Genomic DNA, 27,636 nt, shown 5'->3' on the forward strand with positions numbered 1-27,636 from the left:
TCACAATACTTCAGCTGGGGCTGAACTGGTGTTTTATATAGGTTTCGCATAACTTCCTGGCATTTGTACTCTATGCTTCTATTTATAAAGCTCAGGATTCCACATGCTTTATTAACTGCTTTGTGAACCTGTCCTGCCACCTTCAAATATTTGTGCACAAATACCCCAGGTGTCTCTGTTCTTGCACCCCTTTAAAATTATACCATTTAGCTTGTATTGTCCCTCCTCATTCTTCCTACAAAAATATGTATCATCTCACAGTTTTCTGCATTGAATTTCATCTGCCATGTGTCCACCCATTCTCCCAGCCTGTCTGTGTCCTCTTGAAGTCTATTACTGTCTTCCTCACTGTTCACTACGCTTCCAAGTTTCATGTCGTCTGCAAATTTCTGAGTTGTGCCCTGTACGTCCAAGTCATTAATGTATGTCAAAAACAGCAGTGGTCCTGGTACTGAACCATTGTATACCACCCTCCCACCGCCACCGTCCCCCCCCAGTCCGAAAAACAGCCATTCACTACAACACTCTGTTTTCTATCCCTTAGCCAATTTTGTATCCATGCTGCTGCTGCCTCGTTTATCCCATGGGCTTCAAATTTGCTAACAAACTTAATCTGTGGCACTTTATCAAATGTCTTTTGCAAGTCCATATACACAATATCCACTGCACTGCCCTTATCCACGCTCTCTGTTACCTCATCAAAAAACTCAATCAAGTTAGTCAAACATGATTTGCCCGTAACAAATTCATGCTGGCTCTCCTTTATTAGTCCATGCTTGTCCAAGTGGCTGTTAATTTTCTCCCCGATTATCATTTCTAAAAGTTTCCCCACCACTGACGTTAAACTGACTGGCCTGTAATTGCCAGGTTTACCTTCTCTCTTTTTTGAACAAGGTGTAACATTTGCAATCCTCCACTCCTCTGGCACCACCCCTGTATCTAAGGAAGATTGAAAAATTGTAGCCAGCACCTCTGCAATTTCTACCCTCAGCAACCTTGGATGCATCCCATCCGGACCGAGTGCCTTATCTACTTTAAGTACTGCCAGCCTTTCTGGTACCACTATATCTATTTTTATCTCATCCAGTCTCCCGACTACTACCTTGTTTACTGTAGCTTTGGCAAAGTCCTCTTCCTTGGTAAACACAGATGCAAAGTACTCCTTTAGTACCTAAGCTATGCCTTCTGCCTCCACCAATAGTTCTCCATTTTGATCCCGAATCGGCCCCACCGCTCCTCTGACGACTCTTTTACAGTTAATATGCCAAAAGAAGACCTTTCAATCCCCTTTTATGTTAGCTGCCAATCTATTCTCATACTGTCTCTTTGCCCCTCATTTCCTTTTCCACTTGTCCTCTGTACTTTTTATATTCAGCCTGATTCTCCCTTGTGTTATCAATCCCCCTTTTTCTGCTTCATCCTACTCTCTAACTTCTTCACTAACCAGGGAGCTCTGGCTTTGAAATAAAAACAGTCATTGACCTGAAACGTTGACGCTGTTTCTCTCTACAGATGCTGCCTGACCGGCTGAGTGTTTCCAGCATTTTCTGTTTATATTTCAGATTTCCAGCATCTGCAGCATTTTGCTTTTGACTTAGCTCTGGCTTTGGTTGCCCTCCCTTTGCCCCTTGTGGGCATGTACCTAGACTGTCCCCAAACCATCTCTTTAAAGGCATCCATTGCTCCATTACATTTCTGCTTGCCAGTCTTTGACTCGAATTTACCCGGGCCAGATCACTCCTCAATTAGCTGAAATTAGCCCTCCTCCGGTTATGTATTTTTATTCTAGATTGCAGTTTGACCTCCATAATCTAAACTTTATGATACTATGATCACTATTTCAGAGATGTTCTCCAACTGTGACTTTCTCCACTTGACCCATTTCATTCCCCAGGACTAGACCCAGCAACACCTCCTTCCACGATGGGCAGGAAGCATACTGATCAAGAAAATTCTCCGAAACACACTTCAGAAATTCCTCCCCTTCCCTGCCCCATTCAATATTGAGGTAATTAAAGTCTCCCATTATCATTACTCTAGTTCTTGCACCTCAGTAATTTCTTTGCAAATCTGATCCTCGTATCTCCTTCCTGCTATTTGGTGGCCTATAAAATACACCAAGTAGCGTAATGGCTCCTTTTATTATTTCTCAACTCCAACCAAATAGATTCTGCCTTTGACTCCTCAAGGAATTCTTTCTTTCTGTAATATTTCCTTCATTAAAACTGCTACCCCTCTTTTTCCTTCCCTATCTTTCCTGAATATCTTGTACCCAGGAATATTAAGCATCTAATCCTCTCCATTTTTGAGTCAGGTCTCTGTTATCGCCACTACATCATATTCCCATGTGGCTACTTGTACCTGCAGCTCACCAACCTTATTAACCACACCGTGCATTTACACGCATGCACTTCAAACCTAACTTAGACCACTTTTATATTTTCTATGATCTCACCTAATTCTCTATTATTTCTAAATCAAACTGTCTCTTCCAGTTCTCTGTGTACCTTGTTTCTACTTTTTAATACTGCATCTTTCTTGGGTCCTAAGTGGAACTTGCACTTCCCTGCATTGAATTCAATCCGCCACAGTTTTGCCCACTCACTTAATTTATTAATGTCCCAATGCAATTTCTGCTCCCATCTTCACTACTTACTGTGCCATCAACCGTAGAAAGCAAATGATTTAGACAACTTTGTCTCGCTATGATATCAGCCCTGGAAACAATGATACATTAATAAATAAAATTGAACCCATTGTTCAGTTGATTCCATACTAGAGTAACGTTGAAGAAAAGGAGAAATTATTTTCTAGAGGCTGCTTTTCATGTCTATTTCAAGGATACAACCTTAAAAATGGTGCAAAGATGCCATCTGGAGTAATCCCTAATCATAATCAGCTGAATCAGGCATCTTTTATCAAATAAACAGTTGCATCCCTTTTTCCACTTGCTCACCAATCTAAACTTTTTTTCCCCAGGCTCTAAACCGTGTCTTTCTTTACTTTCTCTCCCATATCCCCTCATGCCCTCTCCGAGCTCCTCTTGCCTAAGAGATCTACCTCCTCCTCCCTTGACCCCATTCCCACTAAATTGCTGAGCACCCAAATTCCCTTTCTGACTAGCATGCCAGCTGACATTATAAATGGTTCCTGCTCCTCAGGTGCATTCTGCAGCTATCTTTCATGCTGAGCTTGTATCGTAGGATGAGTAGTGCATCACCTTTAACAATCCACCTGAATATACCATTACATTGAGATCCGTTACCTTGAGATGTGCTAAAGCAAGTACTGTATAGATGAGCAGGCTGGGACAAAAGCCTGCTGCAAAGCCCCGAGTCTGTTGGGACCAGCTGTCATTATTGTTTACCAGGTTGTACAGCTTAACTTTGCAATTGAATCATTCACGCAGTGGTTTCTGATGTACTTGCATCTATAGCAGCAGGTATGTGTTGGTCGGGAGCTCTTTGATATTGGGGTACCTAGTCTTGCAGCCCTGTATGCCCTGTATTTTTTTGTTCCTGCAAATTTTCCTGTGTAGAAAAGTGCAAAGTGATATGTTTTGGTAGGGAGAACGAGGAGAGGCAATATAAACTAAAGGGTACAATCCTAAAGTGGGTGTATGAACAGAGACCTTGGGGTATATGTGCACAAATCATTGAAGGTGGCAGGGTAGGTTGTGAAAGCGGTTAAAAAGCATACAGGATCCTGGGCTTCATAAATAGAGGCATAGAGTACAAAAGCAAGGAAGTTATGATGAACCTTTATAAAACACTGGTTCGGCCTGAACTGGAGTATTGTGTCCAATTCTGGGCACCGCACTTCAGGAAGGATGTGAAGGCCTTGGAGAGGGTGCAGAAAAGATTTACGATAATGATTCCAGGGATGAGGGACTCAGTTATGTTGGTAGACTAGAAGCTGGGGTTGTCCTCCTTAGAGCAGAGAAGGTTGAGAGGAGATTTGATGGAGGTATCAAAATCATGAGGGGTCAAGACAGAGTAGATAGAAACTGTTCTAAGACTGCCTATTTCCACCTCCGTAACATCGCCCGTCTCTGCCCTTGCCTCAGCTGATCTGCTGATGAAACCCTCATCCATGCCTTTGTTACCTCTAGACTTGACGATTCCAATGCACTCCTGGCTGGCCTCCCACATTCCACCCTACATAAACTTGAGGTCATCCAAAACTTGCTGCCCGTGTCCTAACTCGCACCAAGTCCCATTCGTCCATCACCCTTGTGCTCGCTGATCTACATTGGCTCCCAGTTAAGCAGCACCTCGATTTCAAAATTCTCATCCTTGTTTTCAAATCCCTCCATGGCCTCGCCCCTTCCTATCTCTGTAATCTCCTCCAGCCCCATAACCCCCCGAGATATCTGCGCTCCTCTAATTCTGCCCTCTTGAGCATCCCTGATTATAATCGCTCAACCTTTGGTGGCCGTGCCTTCTGTTACCTCGGTCCTAAGCTCTGGAATTCCCTGCCTAAACCTCTCCACCTTGCTACCTCACTTTCCTCATTTAAGATGCTCTTTAAAACCTACCTCTTTGACCAAGCTTTTGGTCACCTGACCTAATTTATCCTTATGTGGCTCAGTGTTAAATTTTTTTATCTTAAAATACTCCTGTGCAGTGCCTTGGGACTTTTTAGTACGTTAAAGGCGCTATATGAATACACAAGTTGTTGTTATTGGCAGAAGGGTTGAGAACCAGAGGACACAGATTTAAGGTGATTGGCAAAAGAACCAAAGGCGACATGAGGGAAAACTTTTTTATGCAGCGAGTGGTTAGGATCTGGAATGCACCGCCTGAAAGGGTGGTGGAGGCAAACTCGATCAAAGTATCCGAAGGAAAAACATTTGCAGGGCTATGGGGAAAGGGTGGGGGAGTGGGACTAGTTGAAGTGTTCTTGCAGAGAGCCGGCATGGGCTCGATGGGCCGAATGGCCACCTTCTGTGCTGTAACCATACTATGATTCTACACAAGTGTATAGGCATCAAGAAAAATGTAAAAAGAATTCAACTATTTCTATATACTGCAAGTGTTTTCACTTTTATGAACACAGCGATTTTTATGTCTTAAACTTGCTTTGTTTACATTTGGGCAATGTTGCTATTTTTCCTGCTATACTGCTTCAACAGCTAGAATCTGCCACTTTCCTTTTAAGATTTCTAGTCAATTTGAGGTGGAGTGGAGTAAGTCAAAGAAATTATTAAAAAGAAACACAATTTCTCCTTTTTTACCTCACACCCCTTTGTCCCATCCCCTACTGTGGCAGCGGTTGAATTCGGTGCCTGATCCGTTTCTTTCTTGGTGTTCTTTTCTATTCTGGTTAGTTTTGCTAAGATCCTTTCTTGGCTGCGCAACGTGTAGTTTATTTGACACTATGTACGTAGAGCTTATCAACCCATCTTGTATTGCAGAGAGTTCTCTATTGTGTGTTAGAGACATTTCTGTGATGGACTAGAGGCCGGGTAGAGCTCTTAAGGATTTTTAGGTTCCCAAAATGAAAACTCGCTGTTCCAAACATACATGGGTCCCTTCTATTGGTGTTGTGAATTTTTGAACGTAGTGGGCAGGTCCTCCTGCGAATGTGACACAAAGCCAGGCTTGTGCCTTGGTAGTCTTGCATCATGATACTACTTGCGCTGAACCAGCTTGACACATTGGCAAGACCTACCAGAGAGCTCAGATTATCAGGAGCAGGTCAGCCAACCCAGGAGAAACTGGGTCTTTCCTGCCATTGGATAAACAGAGATCAGTAGGTTTACTTTTGGTATTCGTGCTGTGTAGGACTGACATATTGGGAGTAAACAGCACTATTGTAATGTAAAATGAATGGGTCTGGCACTAAATCAATTAACATCAATATAGTTTACTCATTTTAATTTAATAAAGGTGGCCAAAATGCCTTCCATTGAAAATGAATTATTTAACTGGTACTGCTTAATTAAAATTTTTGAATAAATTGAGAGCAAATTCCTGCTAAATCGAGTTTTCAACAACTTTCAATCACTTAAGAATTGTGCATCAGTAAGCGAAGACATTTGAGAACAGGGCTAGTCAGAAGTACAAGACCTTCACAATATAGGAAAAATACAAGCTCTTGAATATGTAGAAGTGCTCCTTAGAAAAATTAAGAAAATGTTCACACAGAAATTTAACATCCCTCCACCGCCCTTTCCACCTACCTGAAAAACAAGGAGAATCAACACTGATTGGCAACAAAACATTTTGCAGCCAAAGGGTGAGAATCCGCATGTAAGTTTGTTTTGATCCACACTGGTAAAAGGTAAATTTCAGTGCCAGACCAGTTGTTCTGCAGCAATTAAGACTTACCATGCCATTAAAAATTTACTTAGACTGGAATAGACAGGCCCTAACTTTTTCTGGCACGTTTAATGGGTATCTATCATGGAAGTAGAGAAACTTCACGCCCTTACATGTGTTCAATCCCGAGTCTCTCGGCGAGATACTGTTATAGCTAAGCTTCTGGAGGAGCGGAGCAGCTTGGATGTGAACTTCCTGTTTTCTGCATTGAACTGTGTGTGTGCGGTCGCCAGAAGTTGCTGTTCAATTTACACTTTAATAGCAGTGAGCGCTGATAGCTTCACCATTATTTTTAACGTAAAATCCAGGCCATTAGCTTGACGTTAATGTCTTTCTGTTTTTCAGAAGGACCATTTCCCCTGCAACACCCAGATTCACTCTTCCACCACCCGTACTTCAACTGCTATTTCCTCCTGCACCACTGTTCAAGGCTGCTAACACTCCTTTCATATGAGAAAATAATTTATGTAGACCTAGTCTAATCTAGCATCCTTATTTTATTACACCAGTGTAGATTAGGCGACCATATGTTCCCTGTGGCTTGCTATTTGAATTTTCCATCCCATTTCGACTCCTACCTCTGTCTTTGGCTTTCTACACTGCTCCAGTGAAACTCAATGAAAACTCCAGAAACAGCACCTCATCTTTCTCCTGGGCACCCTGCAGCCCTTTGTTCCGAACATTGACACTAGTAACTTTGGACGTTAACTATTGCATTAATTTTCTTTACAGCAGGGCGTGCTGGCATTGTGGAATAGGTGTATCATTGTAAGGGGAGGAGGGAGACCCTTTGTTATGGCACAATATAGGGTTGCGCCCTTGATGTTGGCTTGCTTATCTTTTATCGGGGTCTGCAGACCATTCCCAATTTTGCGTGCTTCTTCTGGTTTAATTTCAGACCTGATCTGGAGCCTTCCAGACTATCTTTTAATTTCTTCCTTGGGTTGTCTTCCACAGCCTTTGCAATTTACACCTTCCTTGTTTCTCTAATGCCTTTAATTTTTTTCCATTGTCTGATGTGAAGATCACCTCAGTCATCTATCCATGTTCTGTTTTTTTTTAAGGCAGGTTGCAGGCCTTTCCAAGTCCTTTAACCTTTTTTTTGCACTCCCCTGCCCCGCCACCCCCTCCTCTGTTCTGATTCTATGAAAATGCTGATTCTATGAAAATGCTTGTTTACCTTTCAATTCTGATGAAGTACTGTATGCCCAAACCATTAACTTATCTGTTCTCTACACGGACACTGACTGACCTGCCGTGTGTTTCCAGCAATTTTTGTTTGTTTCAGATTTGCAGTTTTTTGCTTTTTACTTAACTATGCATATCATGTTTAACAGTGTGGCCTAGAAATTCAGTGGGTTGCGCCAGCCGCTAACGCCATAAAAGGGCTATATTTCCGGCGCTAGACACTTAGCGCCTGAACGCAGTCCGATCTGCGCCGACGCCCAAATTCAGTTGACATTTAGCGCCGGCGCAAAGTGTTTGCGCCCGCTCAGGTGCGCGCGCAGCTTATGACGTCATATCGTCGCGCAACGCTGTTTGTGCGCCCCAAACCGGAAATTCAGTGGCGCCCGCCCAATGTGGGCGTAGCGCTGCTAAGAACTGTGAGGTGGAACGCAAAAGAGGCCCTGTGGGCCTCGGGGAGCGCAAATTAAAGGGCACTTACACTGACCTATAAAGCCCAGCCATTTTGCTGCAATGACTTTACTGCTTTGGATTTCTGGACAGAGACCAAGGGACAGAGGTTACAGATTTGGGACAACATAGGAGAGGTATTTTTGGCTTCTGGCCAGTGCTTTGACATTTGATTCATTGTCATTTATCTGTTCTCAACTTTATTATGGGGGCTGTATGGGGGGCCAACCCTCAGTTGCAGCATTATGTGCGAAGGGCTCGCAGACGCTGTGAGAGAGGGCCAGCCATGCCTAGACGCAGAGGGGCCATCAGGCGTCGGCAACGTAGGCCTTACCCACTCAGGCAATACCGGCAGCAGGTGTCCTATCTCACCATGACTGCGGCGCATTGTGTGAAGAGGCTGCGCTTCAGAAGGGAGGTGGTTGCAGAGATCTGCGTCCACAGCTGATGTGCAGGACGTCTCTCTCGGTGGAAGTGAAGGTCACGGTGGCTCTGAACTTTTATGCAAGCGGCTCCTTCCAAGCCGCTGCTGTGGACATAGCGAACATCTCCCAGTTCGCCGCGCATCGCTGCATCCGGCAGGTCACCGATGCACTTTACGCGAGGAGACACCAATTCATCTCCTTCCCCATGACCCGACAGAGGCAGGAGCAGCGTGCAGTCGGATTTGGCAGGATTGCGGGCTTCCCCATGGTGCAGGGCGCCATTGACTGCACGCATGTGGCTATGCGGGCACCTATCCACAATGCCGAGGATTACCGCAACCGGAAGGGCTACCATTCCCTAAATGTACAGCTGGTGTGTGACCACAGGCAGCGCATCCTAGCTGTCAATGCCCGCTTCCCAGGAAGCAGCCACGATGCATTTATCCTGCGCCAGACTACTGTGGCTGACATGTTCGAGGCACAGCCTCCACCAAGGGGATGGCTTATCGGGGACAAGGGCTACCCTTTGTGTACATGGCTCATGACCCCGCTCCGCACGCCCAGGACCCCAGCGGAGGAGGCATACAACGAAAGCCATCAAGCCACAAGGAACATCATCGAGCAAACGATAGGCGTCCTCAAGCAACGGTTCTGCTGCCTGGATCGTTCCGGAGGATCTCTACAGTATTCGCCGGATAGAGTCTCCCAGTTCGTCGTCGTGTGCTGCATGCTGCACAACCTGGCTATCCGCAGGACTCGGGCACTGCCACCTGGCATTGCACCACCACCTCAGGAGGAGGAGGACCAGCCCAGGAGGGAGCGACAAGGGCCAAGGGCCGTCCGCCGGGGGCTTATTGATCGACACTTCTAGGCCCCCTGTCAGGGAACGGCCTGTGGCAATGAACGCACCTGAGGCAGCCGCTCCGCAAGTCCTCAGCCGGTTAACGCAACAACCACTTCAAACATGACACCTGGACATGCTGAATAAATCAAAAGCTTTATTTCACAAACTCAGGGCCCTTCCCACATGAAACAGAAAAACAGACAAGACCCCCAAAAAACAGTCAAAAACATCTGTCACTCCCAAAACCTGGGGAGGACTAACAAAACTTGCCCATCCAAAAGGCCTTCAACAGCGGCCTTACAAAAATAAGCCCCCCCCCCCCCCCCACAACAGAGACACCCCCATGAAAACAAAAAATGCTTTGATCCTCGGCCTTAACAAAATAATGCCCCCCACAACACAAGCCACCCAATATAAAAGAAACCGCTCTCACCACACTCTAATGGGTGTGCCGAGAGGGCGAGTCCTTAGACAGGCTTCTCCGGCCCCTGGCCGACCTGCTGCTCCGCCTCAACCTGGGCCCTGCGGGTGTGGCGAGGCTGGGGGAAGGCTCATGAGGGCCACAAAGCGTGTCGGCAGATGCCCTTGGGGGTCGGCCTAGACGAGGCCTGGCCCGGGAGGGGCCGGCTGCTGACTGCTGCAGCTGTGGCTGGGCAGCATCAGTCTTAGCAGCAGCTCGTCGCACCTTGGCTGGGGGAGTGGCAGTGTCGGCAGCACTATTGGGGGCAAGCTGGCTGATGGCAGGTGTGCGCTGCTCGCCAGAGACATTGGCACTCGGCCGGGCTGGCAGTGTAGCAAGCGCAGCAATCTGGGGGAGGCCAGACCGCTGTGCTGCAGCAGGGCGGCGGGTGCCATGGCGATGCCTCCGTGCCACAGCGAGTGTGGCAGAAGTGAGTGCCCGAACTGCCCTGGTATGTACCCGCATCAGCTCTGCCAGTGTGTGGACGGCACCACTCATCTCGCGAGTCGCGTCCTGCGCTGCCGCCAGTTGCTGCACACCCGCGTCCTGCGCTGCCGCGAGTTGCTGCACACCCCTGTCGTGCGCTGCGGCCAGTTGCTGGACACCCCTGTCGTGCGCTGCCGTGAGTTGTTCGAACCCCCTGGCCTGTGATTCCCCGAAAGCCACCACACTCTGAGCCAGGGACTCAATGGCGTGAGGCATCTGTTCGACCACCCCCATGAACTCTTGGTGGCGCCGCTCAGACGCCGCCGACATCTCATCGAGGACGAAACCTCCTGGGCGAGGACCGTGTCCGGACTGGAGGGCGGACTCTCCCTCTGGGGAGAAGGCCGCCGAGCTGGCCGACCCTTCCCGCGTGCGTCGACCCCACTTGGGCCAGGTTCTGCCCTCCCCTCCAACACCTCCCCCCTCTGGGCAGAAGGCCGGCGTGCTGCCGGAGCCTTCCCGCGTGCGTCCACCCTACTGGGACCAGCTTCGGCCCTCCCCTCCAACACCTCCCCCCTCTGGGGAGAAGGCTGGCGTGCTGCCGGACCCTTCCCGCGTGCGTCCACCCTACTGGGACCAGCTTCGGCCCTCCCCTCCAACACCTCCCCCTGGCTCTCCTGCAGGCCAGACGTCTCCCCTCCATTGCCATCCCCTGGCGCGGAGGAGGGTTCCCCCGATGTGCCGCCTTCCTCATGGTCCTCGACGTCCTCCTCCTCCAAGGGCCTGGCTCTCTGCGCTTCAGGGACCACCTCCTCCTCACCAGCTGAAAGCAGGAAGGCACAAGAGTAGCTTTAGAGTGAGGACAGGCCGTCAGCGAGGGAGGCCTGAGTGGTGCATTATGCGCATTTGTCGGTCAGTGGGAAAGGATGTAGATCTGAAGCGCGAGGGCAACGAGAGAGGTGCAACCGGTCATGTCCTTACTAGTGGGTACCAGTACAGGGTCCGCCTCGCCGATCGCGACAGGGCCAGTCACCCGGCCACGCATGAGTCGTGCCACGCTCTCCTCCAGATCAGTGAGCGCCTGGTACTCGGGACGGCCTCCACCAGTGACAGCCTGGCTCCTTACATTGCTCGCCAGCTTGGCCTGCAAGAGGAAGGACGGCCTCTAAGTACAGTGTGGTGCCCTGTCGCTGTGTGCACTGCCTCCCATGGTGGAATAGCTTGGCCAGTGTGGTGCCCTGTTGCTGGGTGCACTGCCTCCCATGGTCGAATAGCTTGGCCAGTGTGTTAAGTGCAGAAAGTGCTATTGATGAACATGCAAGTGCCATTGCTGCGGGAGGAGGGCTGCCCATTAGGCCTTTGAGGTCCCTTTGCCCATAATGTGAGGTGCACATGCAAGGATGAGGGGGACACTGGAAAGGGTACTCACCTTCACCATCCGAGTGAGGTCGTTGAACTTCTTGCGGCATTGGTCCGCACTCCTGGGGACATCACAGGTGGATGACACCCTGCGGGCGATTTTGCCCCAGGCTCTCCTGTACTGGCTCCTGGGAGCCTTCCTGCCACTGTCCGGGCACAGGATCTCTCTTCTCTTCTCCACACCATGAATGAGCACACTCAGAGCATGCTCTGAGAAGCGCTGCGCTCGCTCACTGGCCCTCTCCATTGCTCCAGGCGCTATTTTGGCACACCAGTAGTGCTGAGGCCTAGCTGCAGGGCTCCAGTATGCAGGGCGTGGCAGCAGTCAAAGTTGACCCTTCCCCCTTTAAGAGCTGGCCGGCGTCAGGGTGTCTGCTGTCAATCAAAACATGACCGCACCTGCGCTGCGCCCGGCTTCGGCGTTATTAGGCCGCATCGCCGGCTTAGCGCCGGAACACAGCATTTCAACGCCAGTTTCAGCGCTCGGCCAAACTTAGGGCCAACTCTACTGAATTTCGGCGATGTGGCCTACACTTTCCGGCAGGCGCTAACTTTAGCGAGCGCCCGACTTTAGCGCCCCAAAAGTGTCCAGACTGAATTTCTAGGCCTTTGTCTTTAAATGTTCTGTATTACCTCTTAAGTTGTGTTAAATGACACTTAACTTATGCTTGTGCTACTAAAAATGTATTTTGCTAATTGTTAGAGGTGAGTTACAAAGGATATACCATATCCCCAGTGAATATTATGAGATTTAATTTTATTATTCAACGCTTTAAATTACTTGTATGTGTAAATTCTGCAAAAAAAAGTAATTTAAAATGTTCATGATCCTTTGCAGTTCTTATGAAAGTCTATTGAACTAGCTTCATGAAAAAGTAGCTCAGTAAAGTTGATTGAAAAAACTGCGTATCAACATTTAAGGAAAATTAATATGTTGCGTTTTTTGTAAATATAATGCTGTTTGTAAATTAGATTTGAGCGATATTAAAACCGAAATGTTAGAAATATGAAATGATCAAGGGTAATCTAATTAAATCTTGATCAGGTTTTGATTGTATACCATTTTAAAGGGATGTATACCATTTTAAAGGGATGTGTGCAATACATTTCCTGAGAGTTTTGTGTGTTTTGTGTTTCAGGATAAAGGAAAAGACAAGGTTTCAAAATTTGACTCCATTCGACACTCTATTGCTGGAATGATTAGATCACCGAAGAATTATTTGAGTTCATCTGTAAGTTAGCAGTATTTTCAGGTGTTTTTCGTTGTCATATAATTCTGGGAATATCGGTAGTTCAGTTGAAGAACGTGACCAGTCCAGTTACCCCTCATCAATTTTTTGTAAAATATGTGGGACATTCCTTGTCTTTTTTCACTAATTCCTAGGATGTGGGTGGGCATTGCTGGAAAGACTGGAATTTATTGCCCATTCCTAGTTGCCCAGAGAGGGTGGTGGTAGACCACCTTCTCGTACCACTGCAGTCCGTGTGAGATTCCCTGTAGCGGTTTGATACAACTGACTGGCTTCAGAGGGCAGATAAGAATGACCAGTTTGGAGTCATATATAATCCAAGTTTCCTTCCCGAAAGGGCATTAGTGAACAAGTTGGGTTTTGATAAAAATCGGACAGCTTCATTGTCACTTTCATTGATACTAGCTTTTTATTTGCTTTTTTTTTTAAACTGGATTTAAATTGTTAAATAGCCATGGTGGGATTTGAATGCAATTTCTCTGGATTATTACTCCAAGCCTCTGAATTACTACTCCAGTAACAGCACCATTACACTACTGCTCCCTATGGTACAATTCCTTAAGTAATTATATCAACAAAGCCTTTTATTTTTATCAAGTGTTCGTAATCCCAGATGTAATGGGGAGAATGCGGCAACATAGCAAAATCTCAGTAATTATTCTTTTACACTGATGTCAATTTTATTAAATAGAATTAAAAGCAAAAAACAAAAAGCAAAGTATCAGTGGGGATTATATTAAACTTGTTAATTTAACTTTGAATTTTTAAGTTAAGAAATCAGGTCAGGCTGGTTGGCATTATATTTGGATGTCAAGCAATACAGTAATGACAAAAAGGAGTCATGACAGTGTTAAGTTTGTGACCAACCCCTTTTTAATTTAAAATTCTATGCCATTTTCTTTAATTTCAGTATATTCTTTCTACCCCTTACTTTCTCTCTCTCTCTTTGCTTGTCTCTCTTGCATGTTTATACACATACAAGATGGCAGCTAGCTAAACCAGTGAAATAATCACTGTTTTATTGCAACTTACAAAGCATAATTGTGTAATAAATATCTAAAGACAGAATGGCAGAATCCAGCTCTATTTGTTATTTAGTTTACACAGAGCTAGCAGGATACCTAGTTGCTAATAGTTTGTGGTCCTAATGATATCTATTAGTTGATATAATTTGCGGTGGGTAATAACAGCGAACGAACGACATTCGCTGTTATTACCCCTTTAAAACTGACCGCAACTTCAGGATTTAGCGCATGCGCATCCTAACACAGAAATCCTGAAGTTGCGGTCAGTTATTCACTGTGTTAGGATGCGCATGCGCTAAATCCTGAAGTTGCGGTCAGTCATTCACTGCCAACAATCAGTAAAATTGGGGAAAAATCGGTGAAACTGACGAAAATTTGGGTTTTCCGTGGTAATATCGCTGTTAAATACCCCATTAAAATGTAGACCCTTTTGGATTTGGTGTAACTGTGGTTTTAACAGCGTATTGACTGCTAAACCAAGGTTATGCCCTTGAAAAACTCATTTTAATTTTGTGGAGTGTCAAATGTATCCATTTTAATAAAAATTATAATTTTTAAGAAACTTTATTAAAAAAAAATTAACAACTTTTTTTAATAAAAGTTTGTTCATCTTGATCTTTTCCGCATATGAGAGCCCCATCTTTGTTTTGCTCTCTAACATTTTTTAAAAGTTTGAATAAAAGGAGCCTATTCACTTCCTGGTTTGGGGTCGCTAAGAATTCTGCATTGTGATTGGCTGGCTGATTAGACAGCTTGTTGCTGTCACAGCAGCTCGCACTAGGGATTCCCCATTAACTTACACAGATCACAACTGAACGTCGGAAAAGCCGAACTTCTCGCCACAGAGTTCACAAGATCGTTGTGGAAACCTTACTTTGGGGCCAGCGGCAAACGCCTTTGTTTCGCCGCTGACCGCAAATTAGGGTTAATAGGTTTTAGTTGTTTGGTTTATTAACTGAAACTATAACTGGTTATAAATTTGTTATAATGAGTAGATTTTGTGCAACTTGCACCGTGATTGATTTTGCTAGTGTAGCAACAAAATCGGTACGAAGTCAAATTCGCATGATGTGTTAAAAAAAAATTGGGTTTCGTTTTGCTGATCCCATGTTTTTATATTCTGCTGTGATTATTTGCACAAACATCTTTGTGGCCTTTGTGCATGCGCACCTGATTCCCTTCAGCGCCTGCGCACTATATACTGGAGCCACGCTTGCGCAGTACTCAACGATGCCACCGTTGCAGCCTGCATCGCGGGCCACGCTTTCCTCGGCTACGTGCGGAGAAGGTCAGGGGATCTGTTGGTGGCGGGTGGGGTGGGAAGAGAGAGGGTCAAAAGGGGGGAGACAGAGAGAGATGGTCGAAAGGGGAGAGAGAGCGAGATGGGAGAAAGAGAGAGGGTCGAAAGGGGGGATGGGGAGAGAGAGAGAGGGTCGAAAGGGGGGATGGGGAGAGAGAGAGGGTCGAAAGGGGGGAGGGGGAGAGAGAGAGAGGGTCAAAAGGGGGGAGGGGGAGAGAGAGAGGGTCGAAAGGGGGGAGGGGGAGAGAGAGAGGGTCGAAAGGGGGGAGGGGGAGAGAGAGGGTCGAAAGGGGGGAGAGAGAGAGAGGGTCGAAAGGGGGGAGAGAGAGAGAGAGGGTCGAAAGGGGGGAGAGGGAGAGAGAGGGTCGAAAGGGGGGAGAGGGAGGGAGAGAGAGAGGGTCAAAAGGGGGGAGAGGGAGAGAGAGAGGGTCGAAAGGGGGGAGAGAGAGAGGGTCGAAAGGGGGGAGAGAGAGAGGGTCGAAAGGGGGGAGAGAGAGGGTCGAAAGGGGGGAGAGAGAGGGTCGAAAGGGGGGAGAGAGAGAGGGTCGAAAGGGGGGAGAGGGAGAGAGAGAGGGTCGAAAGGGGGGAGAGGGAGAGAGAGAGGGTCGAAAGGGGGGAGAGGGAGAGAGAGAGGGTCGAAAGGGGGGAGAGGGAGAGAGAGAGGGTCGAAAGGGGAGAGAGGGAGAGAGAGAGAGGGTCGAAAGGGGGGGAGAGAGGGTCGAAAGGGGGGGAGAGAGAAAGGGTCGAAAGGGGGGGAGAGAGAGAGAGGGTCGAAAGGGGGGAGAGTGGGGGAGAGAGAGAGAGAGGGTCGAAAGGGGGGAGAGGGAGAGAGAGGGTCGAAAGGGGGGAGAGAGAGAGAGGGTCGAAAGGGGGGAGAGGGAGAGAGAGAGGGTCGAAAGGGGGAGAGAGAGAGAGAGAGAGAGAGGGTCGAAAGGGGAGAGAGGGAGAGAGAGAGAGGGTCGAAAGGGGGGGGAGAGAGAGAGGGTCGAAAGGGGAGAGAGAGAGGGTCGAAAGGGGCGAGAGGGAGAGAGAGAGAGGATCGAAAGAGGGGAGAGTGGGGGAGAGAGAGAGAGAGGGTCGAAAGGGGGGAGAGGGAGAGAGAGAGAGAGAGGGTCGAAAGGGGGGAGAGAGAGAGAGGGTCGAAAGGGGGGAGAGGGAGAGAGAGAGGGTCGAAAGGGGGAGAGAGAGAGAGAGAGGGTCGAAAGGGGGGGGAGAGAGGGGGAGAGAGAGAATGAACTGAAAGAGAAAGCAAGAAGGGCTTTCTATGCCATTAAAAAATCAATCCAAATAGAAATCCCAATTAGCATTTGGCTCAAAATTTTCAAATCAGTAATTGAACCAATTGCACTCTATGGCAGTGAGGTGTGGGGACCGCTAACACAACAAGAATTTGCAAAATGGGACAAACACCCAATTGAGATCCTACATGCAGAATTCTGTAAAAGTATCCTCCGGACTCAAAGGAAAACAGTAAACAATGCATGCAGGGCAGAACTAGGCCAATATCCATTAATAATCACTATCCAAAAAAGAGCCACCAAATTTTGGAAACACCTAGAAATGAGCAACCCCCAATGCTATCACTACGACGCCCTGAAATGCCAAGAGATGACCATAAAGTAGAATACCCTCAGTCAACTAGTCCTGGGACTCAGTGAAGTAACTACTAACAATACTAACAATAACCAGCCCCAGGACAGTGACAGGGTAACACAAAGAATTCGACCCAACACAATCGTCGCTAAGCAAAAGGAAAAATATCTGACATATTGGGCAGAAACGACAAAAACCCAAAGCAAACTCAATTGCTACTTGGCCCTAAACAGACAATACAACATAGCTGATTACCTGACCATGGTAAAGGACAGCAAACTGAGAAAAATCTTGACAATGTACAGACTTAGTGAACATAGCCTGGCGATCGAAAAAGGTAGACACAGGCAGACCCGGCTACCAAGAGAGGACAGGATATGCTCTCACTGCAGCCAGGGAATGGTGGAGACAGAGATGCACTTCCGCACAGCTTGTAGAAAATATCAGGGCATAAGGGAGAATTTCTACCCAAAATTTACAAAAATATGCCCGGAATTCAGAAATTTGAATGACGACCAAAAACTCCCATACCTACTAGGGGAAGAGAGAAATTGCGTAACACTAGCGGCACTCTATGTTACAGCTTGCCATAAACAAAGGGACAACCACTAAAGATAAGATAAGAGTATATATAAATTATATGAAAGTATATTTATACACTCAGGGATATATCTGTTTATACACTGTATGGATAGATCTGTATTTTTGTGAACAAACATGAATGTTTTCCGATGCTTTGGCAACATAAGATGTAACTTGTCATGCCAATAAAGCGATTTGACTTGAATTGAGAGAGGGTCGAAAGGGGGGAGAGAGAGAGAGGGTCGAAAGGGGGGAGAGAGAGAGGGTCGAAAGGGGGGAGAGGGAGAGAGAGAGAGAGGGTTGAAAGGGGGGAGAGGGGGGAGAGAGAGAGGGTCGAAAGGGGGGAGAGAGAGAGAGGGTCGAAAGGGGGGAGAGTGAGAGAGAGAGAGGGTCGAAGGGGGGGAGAGGGAGAGAGAGAGAGAGAGGGAGAGAGAGAGGGTCGAAAGGGGGGGGAGAGGGAGAGAGAGAGAGGGTCGAAAGGGGGGGGAGAGGGAGAGAGAGAGAGGGTCGAAAGGGGCGAGAGGGAGAGAGAGGGTCGAAGGGGGGGAGAGAGAGGTTCGAAAGGGGGGTAGAGAGAGGGTCGAAGGGGGAGAGAGAGAGGGTCGAAAGGGGGGAGAGAGAGAGGGTCGAAAGGGGGGGGAAGAGAGAGGGTCGAAAGGGGGGGGGAGAGAGGGTCGAAAGGGGGAGAGAGGGTCGAAAGGGGGAGAGAGGGTCGAAAGGGGGGGAGAGAGGGTCGAAAGGGGGGGAGAGAGGGTCGAAAGGGGGGGAGAGAGGGTCGAAAGGGGGGGAGAGAGAGGGTCGAAGGGGGGGAGAGAGAGGGTCGAAAGGGAGGGGAGAGAGGGTCGAAAGGGGGGGAGAGAGAGAGAGGGTCGAAAGGGGGGGGGAGAGAGGGTCGAAAGGGGGGGAGAGAGAGAGAGAGGGTCGAAAGGGGGGGAGAGAGAGAGGGTCGAAAGGGGAGAGAGAGAGAGGGTCGAAAGGGGAGAGAGAGAGAGGGTCGAAAGGGGAGAGGGAGAGAGAGAGAGGGTCGAAAGGGGAGAGGGAGAGGGTCGAAAGGGGAGAGAGAGAGGGTCGAAAGGGGAGCGAGAGAGTCAAAGGGGGGAGAGAGAGAGAGGGTCGAAAGGAGGGAGAGGGTCGAAAGGGGGGGGGGAGAGAGGGTCGAAAGGGGGGGGGAGAGAGGGTCGAAAGGGGGAGAGAGGGTCGAAAGGGGGGGAGAGAGAGAGGGTCGAAAGGGGGAGAGAGGGTCGAAAGGGGGAGAGAGAGAGGGTCGAAACGGGGGGAGAGAGAGAGGGTTGAAGGGGGGGAGAGAGGGTCGAAGGGGGGGAGAGAGAGCGGGTCGAAAGGGGGGGAGAGAGGGTCGAAAGGGGGGGAGAGAGGGTCGAAAGGAGGGGGGGGGAGAGAGGGTCGAAAGGGGGGGAGAGAGAGAGGGTCGAAAGGAGGGGGGGAGAGAGAGGGTCGAAAGGGGGGGGAGAGAGAGGGTCGAAAGGAGGGGGGAGAGAGAGGGTCGAAAGGAGGGGGGGAGAGAGAGGGTCGAAAGGAGGGGGGGAGAGAGAGGGTCGAAAGGAGGGGGGAGAGAGAGGGTCGAAAGGAGGGGGGAGAGAGAGGGTCGAAAGGGGGGGGAGAGAGAGAGGGTCGAAAAGGGGGGAGCGAGAGAGAGGGTCGAAAGGGGGGAGAGAGAGAGAGGGTCGAAAGGGGGAGAGAGAGAGAGAGGGTCGAAAGGGGGGAGAGAGAGAGAGGGTCGAAAGGGGGGGAGAGAGAGAGAGAGAGGGTCGAAAGGGGGGAGAGGGGGAGAGAGAGAGAGGGTCGAAAGGGGGGAGAGGGAGAGAGAGAGGGTTGAAAGGGGGGAGAGGGGGGAGAGAGAGAGGGTTGAAAGGGGGGAGAGGGGGGAGAGAGAGAGGGTCGAAAGGGGGGAAGAGAGAGAGAGGGTCGAAAGGGGGGAGAGTGGCCCGCACTCCCCCCAACATTGACAACTTACCAGGAGAAAATCTGCCTGGTCAGGAGGTGAACGAGCCACACAGTTCAAACCAGACACTAACCCCCGGGAACCACAGCCACACGATACAACTGACAAACCCCAGCATAACTACCAGGGAGGAAGCCACACATAGTCCCCCTACCATTCCCAGCTCACCAAGAGAAGAGCAGCATAGCCAGGAAGTGAGTGAGCCCTCCAGGGCCGACCAGCCTAGCCAGGAAGTGAGTGAGCCTTCCAGGGCTGACCAGACACATACCCCGGGATCACACAGCCAGATACAACCAAAAGATAAATTTAATCAATTAGAGATAGAGATGGTTAAACTTAGAGAGGACTTCCTCAAAATGAATGACGATCAAAATCAGGAGAGGGAGAGACACAAGAGAGAGCTGAAGCTACTTGAGAACCAGGTGAATCTACTTAGGAATCAGGTGAAAGAGCTGCAGGAAAAAGAAGAGAGCCATAGAGGAGAGATAACACCATTAGACCAGCAACCAGAGGCTAGAGATAAGACAAGACAGAGCCGGACGGAACGGCTGCACTCCCACACGGAACAAAAGCAACAGACACACAATACAAGGGGTGCCACACAGACCGACCAGCATACTGATTCGCAATCTTCCCCCACCACCGTGGAACCACAAGCGGGCCGCTCACAAGAGGTACGCACACACCAGACACCCCAGCCCAGCACACACACTGAGTCCAAGCGAAAGCCACCCGACAGTAAACACAAACAAGGCTGACGTCGTAATACTCATAGACTCAAATGGGAAATTTCTATGGGAGAAAAAGCTATTCCCTAGAAGTAAAGTAGAAAAGATCTGGTGCCCAACAACAAACAGAGCCATGGGATGGCTGACCAAAGCCAGATTAGGCTCCCCCCAACACATAATAATACACACGGGCACAAATGACCTAAAGACCCAACAGAAAGAAGTAGCAACATCGCTCAGAGCAATGATTAGGAAAGCAAGCAGTACATTTCCAAACACTAGAATCACTGTTTCCACAATATTGCCGAGAACAGACTTCAACAACAACACAATTCATGAGATAAATGCCAGCATAGCAAGAGACTGCGAATCAAACCACAACGTACACCTGGCCCAACACCCCACCCTCGATGAGGAATGTCTTTACGACCACGTCCACATCCAAAGGCAAAGAATATCGATCTTTGCTAAAGCCCTGAAGGACGTCGCTTTTAACCGGGTCCATACCCAGACTCCAAGAGGACCCCCCCCCCGACCACCAGAGATCAGCGGGGTACATATCAGGAACACTACAAGGACCACCAACACACCAACCGAGACCAGAGAGGATCCCCATGCAAAACAACAATATCAGACCTGCACCACTCCTGTCCCACAGGGGAATAGGACTGCTCCCAGCCAGACAGAGGGAGAGATGCACAGGACGTACGCAATACCTCAGACAGAAACAATCCATTAAGAGACAATAAGCAGATGTGCAGCAGCATCTACTTCTGCCTTATGGATCAAGGACTAATTAATAGAAAGAACTGTAACCAAATTGTATTAACTTTTGTAGACAACTGATGTGATCTTTTTTTTCCCACACTTAGACACGACAAACACGTACCACTCTTTAACCTATCATAGTAAAAGATCAAACTTAACATGAAATCCTTATATATTTCGACCTGGAATATCCAAGGTCTACGCTCTTCACTGCGAGAAGTGAAAAGTAGGACCCCAGAGTTCATAGATGAAACTAAAGACCTAGATATTATCATTTTACAGGAAACTTGGTATAAAGGAAAAGGACACACTGGCTGTCCCCAAGGGTACACTGAGCTGGTGGTCCCCTCCAATAAATTACCAAGTGTAACCCAAGGCAGAGACTCCGGAGGCATACTGATCTGGTTTAAAACAGAACTTAAGAATTACATCAAATTTATAAAAAAGGGCGAAAACCATATGTGGCTCAAACTTGAGAGGGAGATTATCTCAAACACCCAAGATGTTTACATTTGCGCACTTTATATCCCTCCAATCGATTCCCCGTACTTTAAAGAGGACACCTTCTCCAACATGGAGGGGGAAATTATCCAATACCAGGCCCAGGGGAACGTGTTGATCTGTGGGGACCTCAATTCAAGAACGGGCGAAGAACCAGACTTCACCAATAATCAGGGAAACAATTACGTTTTCGGGAATAACCACTTTGACATCCCTTCCCTTCCATACAGGCATAACTGCGACAAGCAGTCAAATACCAACGGAAAACAGCTACTACAGCTCTGTCGAAACCTGGGTCTGTACATTGTCAATGGTAGGTTCATAGGAGACCTCCTAGGAAGATCGACCTATTGCTCACCTCTTGGCTGCAGCACAGTAGACTATATGATTACAGACTTAGACCCATCCTCTTTCAGAGCATTCACAGTCAAACCACAAACAACACTGTCAGATCACAGTCAAATTACTATGTTCCTCAAAAAGACAGAAACAAACAACATAGAAACACAACCCAGTAAACTGTACAACACCAAAAAATCGTACAGATGGGCCAAAAACGACACGGAAAAATACCAGAAAACAATTAGCAATGCATCAACTCAAGCTCTCTTAGACACCTTTCTGGATAACATATACACTCACAATAAAGAAGGCGTAAACCGGGCAGTTAGTAAACTAAACAATATTTTTGATAATTTGGCAACAAATGCAAACTTGAAAGCTCGCAAGAACAAACCCAAAACAAAAAACTATGAAAAATGGTTTGACCGAGATTGCCATAACATGAGGAAAAAACTTAGAAAAATATCAAACCAAAAACACAGACATCCAGAAAACGAGGAACTACGCCTTACTTATTGTCAGACACTAACACAATACAGAAACACACTCAGAACCAAAAAAGAGCAATATATTAAGAATACACTCAGCTCCATGGAGGAATCCATTGATTCCAATTGTTTCTGGGAAAACTTGAAAACACTACACAAAAAACAACACGACGATTTGGCCATTCAAAATGGGGACACATGGGTAAACCACTTTGAAAAATTATACCAGAAAAACACACTAAGACCAGAGCAACACCAAATATGCAAAAAACTGGAAAAGCTAGAAATGGCCATAAAAGATAACCAAAACCTGCTGGACGCCATAATAACAGAAAAAGAACTTCTTGAAAAACTCAAGGACCTGCGACCAGGAAAAGCCTGCGGGACAGACGGCATACTAAACGAGATGATTAAACACACAGACAACAAAATGAAACTGGCTATCCTAAAACTCTTCAACTTGGTTCTGAGTGTCGGTTATTTCCCTGATATCTGGAACAAAGGACTCATAACGCCCATATACAAAAGTGGGGACAAAACCGACCCAAACAACTATCGAGGCATCTGTGTAAACAGTAACCTGGGGAAGGTATTCTGTAGCATCATAAACAAAAGACTTATAAACTTCCTTGAGGAGCACAATGTCTTGAGTAAAAGCCAAATTGGATTCCTGCCAAACTATAGAACATCCGATCATATCTTCACCCTACAGACCCTAATTGACAAACACGTTCACCATAACAAAAGCAAAATCTACGCATGCTTTGTAGATTTCCAGAAGGCTTTCGACTCCATCTGGCATGACGGTTTATTCCTGAAACTTATCGAAAGTGGGGTAGGAGGGAAAACATATGATGTAATTAAATCAATGTATACAAACAACAAATGTGCAGTTAAAATTGGAGACAAACAAACAAAATACTTCCCACAGGGGCGGGGGGTGACGCAGGGCTCGCCAATCTCACCGACACTCTTTAATATTTACATAAATGGATTGGCAAAACTACTTGAACAATCTACAGCACCCGGCCTCACCCTATATGAATCCAAGGTTAAATTCCTCCTCTATGCAGACGACCTGGTTCTGCTGTCACCTACTAAAGAGGGGCTACAGCAAAACCTGGACCTGCTGGAGTCGTACTGCCAGACTTGGGCCCTGACAATAAATCCCCAAAAAACCAAAGTCCTTGTGTTCCAGCAAAGATCCAAACATCAGGGACCCAAAATAAATTTCACAGTAGGAACAACCAAAATTGAACAAACCACTAACTACACATACTTGGGCTTAAAAATCAGTTCTACGGGAAACTTCAAACTGGCTGTGAATGAACTGAAAGAGAAAGCAAGAAGGGCTTTCTATGCCATCAAAAAATCAATCCAAATAGAAATCCCAATTAGCATTTGGCTCAAAATTTTCAAATCAGTAATTGAACCAATTGCACTCTATGGCAGTGAGGTATGGGGACCGCTAACTCAACAAGAATTTGCAAAATGGGACAAACACCCAATTGAGATCCTACATGCAGAATTCTGTAAAAGTATCCTCCGGACTCAAAGGAAAACAGTAAACAATGCATGCAGGGCGGAACTAGGCCAATATCCATTAATAATCACTATCCAAAAAAGAGCCACCAAATTGTGGAATCACCTACAAATGAGCAATCCCCAATGCTATCACTACGACGCCCTGAAATGCCAAGAGCTGACCATAAAGAAGAATACCCTCAGTCAACTAGTCCTGGGACTCAGTGAAGTAACTACTAACAATACTAACAATAACCAGCCCCAGGACAGTGACAGGGTAACACAAAGAATTCGACCCAACACAATCGTCGCTAAGCAAAAGGAAAAATATCTGACATATTGGGCAGAAACAACAAAAACCCAAAGCAAACTCAATTGCTACTTGGCCCTAAACAGACAATACAACATAGCTGATTACCTGACCATGGTAAAGGATAACAAACTGAGAAGAACCTTGACAAGGTACAGACTTAGCGAACATAGCCTAGCGATCGAAAAAGGCAGACACAGGCAGACCAGGCTGCCAAGAGAAGACAGGATATGCTCTCACTGCAGTCAGGGAGTGGTGGAGACAGAGATGCACTTCCTCACAGCTTGTGGAAAATATCAGGGCATCAGGGAGAATTTCTACCAAAAATTCTCACAAATATGCCCTGATTTCAGAAATCTGCATGACAACCAAAAACTCCCATTCCTACTGGGAGAGGAGAGAAGCTGTATAACACTGGCGGCACACTATGTTACAGCTTGCCATGAACAGAGGGACAACCAGTAAACTAAGAAAAGAATATATATAAACAATGCGAATGTATATTTATACACTCAGGGATATACCTGTTTATACACTGTATGAATAGAACTGCGTTTATGTGCTAAACCATAAATGTATTTTGATGCTTTGGCAACATAAGATGTAACTTATCATGCCAATAAAGCGATTTGAATTGTGAATTGTGAGAGAGAGAGGGTCGAAGGGGGGGAGAGGGAGAGAGAGAGAGGGTCGAAAGGGAGGGAGAGAGAGAGAGGGTCGAAAGGGGGGGGAGAGGGAGAGAGAGAGAGGGTCGAAAGGGGGGAGAGGGAGAGAGAGGGTCGAAAGGGGGGAGAGAGAGAGGGTCGAAAGGGGGGAGAGAGAGAGGGTCGAAGGGGGGGGAGAGAGAGGTTCGAAAGGGGGGTAGAGAGAGGGTCGAAGGGGGAGAGAGAGAGGGTCGAAAGGGGGGGAGAGAGAGGGTCGAAAGGGGGGGAGAGAGAGGGTCGAAAGGGGGAGAGAGGGTCGAAAGGGGGGGGGAGAGAGGGTCGAAAGGGGGGAGAGAGAGAGGGTCGAAAGGGGGGGAGAGAGAGGGTCGAAAGGGGGAGAGAGGGTCGAAAGGGGGGGAGAGAGGGTCGAAAGGGGGGGAGAGAGAGGGTCGAAAGGGGGGGAGAGAGAGGGTCGAAAGGGGGGGAGAGAGAGAGAGGATCGAAAGGGGGGGGGAGAGAGAGGGTCGAAAGGGGGGGGGAGAGAGAGAGAGGGTCGAAAGGGGAGAGAGAGAGAGAGAGAGAGAGAGGGTCGAAAGGGGAGAGAGAGAGAGGGGGTCGAAAGGGGGGGGAGAGAGAGAGAGGGTCGAAAGGGGAGAGGGAGAGAGAGAGAGGGTCGAAAGGGGAGAGGGAGAGGGTCGAAAGGGGAGAGAGAGGGTCGAAAGGGGAGCGAGAGAGAGTCAAAGGGGGAGAGAGAGAGAGGGTCGAAAGGGGGGAGAGGGAGAGAGAGAGGGTCGAAAGGGGGGGAGAGAGAGGGTCGAAAGGGGGGGGAGAGAGAGGGTCGAAAGGGGGGGAGAGAGAGGGTCGAAAGGGGGAGAGGGTCGAAAGGGGGAGAGAGGGTCGAAAGGGGGGGGAGAGAGAGAGGGCCGAAAGGGGGGGAGAGAGAGAGGGTCGGGGGGGGGAGAGAGAGAGGGTCGAAAGGGGGGGGGAGAGAGAGGGTCGAAAGGGGGGGAGAGAGAGGGTCGAAAGGAGGGGGGGGAGAGAGAGGGTCGAAAGGGGGGGGGAGAGAGAGAGGGTCGAAAGGGGGGAGCGAGAGAGAGGGTCGAAAGGGGGGGAGAGAGAGAGAGGGTCGAAAGGGGGGAGAGAGAGAGAGGGTCGAAAGGGGGGAGAGAGAGGGTCGAAAGGGGAGAGAGCGAGAGGGTCGAAAGGGGAGAGAGAGAGAGGGGGTCGAAAGGGGAGAGAGAGAGGGTCGAAAGGGGAGAGAGAGAGGGTCGAAAGGGGGGCAGAGAGAGAGGGTCGAAAGGGGGGAGAGAGGGGGTCAAAAGGGGGGGAGAGAGAGAGGGTCGAAAGGGGAGAGAGAGAGGGTCGAAAGGGGGGGAGAGAGAGAGGGTCGAAAGGGGGGGGAGAGAGAGAGGGTCGAAAGGAGGGAGAGAGAGAGGGTCGAAGGGGAGAGAGAGGGTCGAAGGGGGGGAGAGAGGGTCGAAAGGGGGGGAGAGAGAGGGTCGAAAGGGGGGGGAGAGAGAGGGTCGAAAGGGGGGGGAGAGAGAGAGAGGGTCGAAAGGGGGGAGAGAGAGAGAGGGTCGAAAGGGGGGAGAGAGAGAGGGTCGAAAGGGGGGAGAGAGAGAGAGAGGGTCGAAAGGGGGGAGAGAGAGAGAGAGGGTCGAAAGGGGAGAGAGAGAGGGTCGAAAGGGGAGAGGGAGAGAGAGAGAGGGTCGAAAGGGGGGGAAGAGAGAGAGAGAGAGGGTCGAAAGGGGAGAGAGAGAGAGAGAGAGGGTCGAAAGGGGAGAGAGAGAGAGGGTCGAAAGGGGAGCGAGAGGCTTTCCTCAGGTACTGTCCCCCTCTCCCTAAAATCTGCCATCATCACCCCTCTCAAAAAACAACACTTGATCCCTCCGTCCTTGCAAACTACCAGCCCATCTCCAACCTGCCTTTCCTCTCCCAAGTCTTTGAACCTGTTGTCACCTCCCAAATCCATGCCCATCTTTCCCGCAATTCCATGTTTGAATCCTTCCAATCAAGTTTCCGCCCTTGTCACAATACCGAAACAGCTCTCATCAAAGTCACAAATGGCATCCTTTGTGACTGTGACAAAGGTAAAATATCTCTCCTCGTCCTTCTTGACTTGTCTGCAGCCTTTGACACGGTTGACCACTCCATCCTTCTCCAACGCCTCTCCACCATCGTCCAGCTGGGTGGGACTGCACTTGCCTGGTTCCATTCTTATCTATCTAATTGTAGCCAGAGAATCACCTGCAACGGCTTCTCTTCCTGCTCCTGCATCGTTACCTCTGGTGTCCCCCAAGGATCTATCCTTGGCCCCCTCCTATTTCTCATCTACATGTTGCCCCTTGGCGACATCATCCGAAAACACAGCGTCAGTTTCCACATGTATGCTGACGACACCCAGCTCTACCTCACTACCACTTCTCTCAACCCCTCCACGGTCTCTAAATTGTCAGACTGCTTGTCTGACATACAATTCTGGATGAGCAGAAATTTTCTCCAATTAAATATTGGGAAGACCGAAGCCATTGTTTTCAGTCCCTGCCACAAACTCCATTCCCTAGCGACTGACTCCATCTCTCTCCCTAACATCTGTGTGAGGCTGAACCAAACTGTTTGCAATCTTGGTGTCATATTTGACCCTGAAATGAGCCTCCGACCACATATCCGCAGCATAACAAAGGCCGCCTATTTCCACCTCCGTAACATCGCCTGTCTCCACCCCTGCCTCAGCTCATCCGCTGCTAAAACCCCCATCCATGTCTTTGTTACCTCTAGACTTGACTATTCCAACGCACTCCTGGCTGGCCTCCCACATTCCACCCTACGTAAACTTGAGGTCATCCAAAACTCGGCTGCCCGTGTCCTAACTCACACCAAGTTCCGCTCACCCATCACCCATGTGCTGCATTGGCTCCTGGTTAAGCACCACCTCGATTTCAAAATTCTCATCCTTGTTTTCAAATCCCACCATGGCCTCACCCCTCCCTATCTCTGTAATCTCCTCCCCCCACCGCCCGCCCACCCCCAAGACATCTGCGCTCCTCTAATTCTGCTCTCTTGAGGATCCCTGATTATAATCGCTCAAC

General features: G+C 48.5%; 1 protein-coding gene across 1 annotated transcript in view; it reads left to right on the forward strand.

Annotated features, from left to right (window-relative positions):
- Positions 1–27,636, forward strand: part of fer (fer (fps/fes related) tyrosine kinase) — a 334,586-nt gene that overhangs the window by 75,389 nt on the left and 231,561 nt on the right. The window contains exon 6 of the mRNA XM_085987508.1: positions 12,672–12,764. Coding sequence (XP_085843634.1) covers positions 12,672–12,764 — 93 coding nt within the window. The remainder of the gene's footprint in view (positions 1–12,671; positions 12,765–27,636) is intronic.

This window comes from Somniosus microcephalus, chromosome 1 (genome assembly GCF_052327205.1).
Source record: "Somniosus microcephalus isolate GS21.2 chromosome 1, FLI_Smic_1.0, whole genome shotgun sequence".
Lineage (NCBI taxonomy): Eukaryota > Metazoa > Chordata > Chondrichthyes > Squaliformes > Somniosidae > Somniosus > Somniosus microcephalus.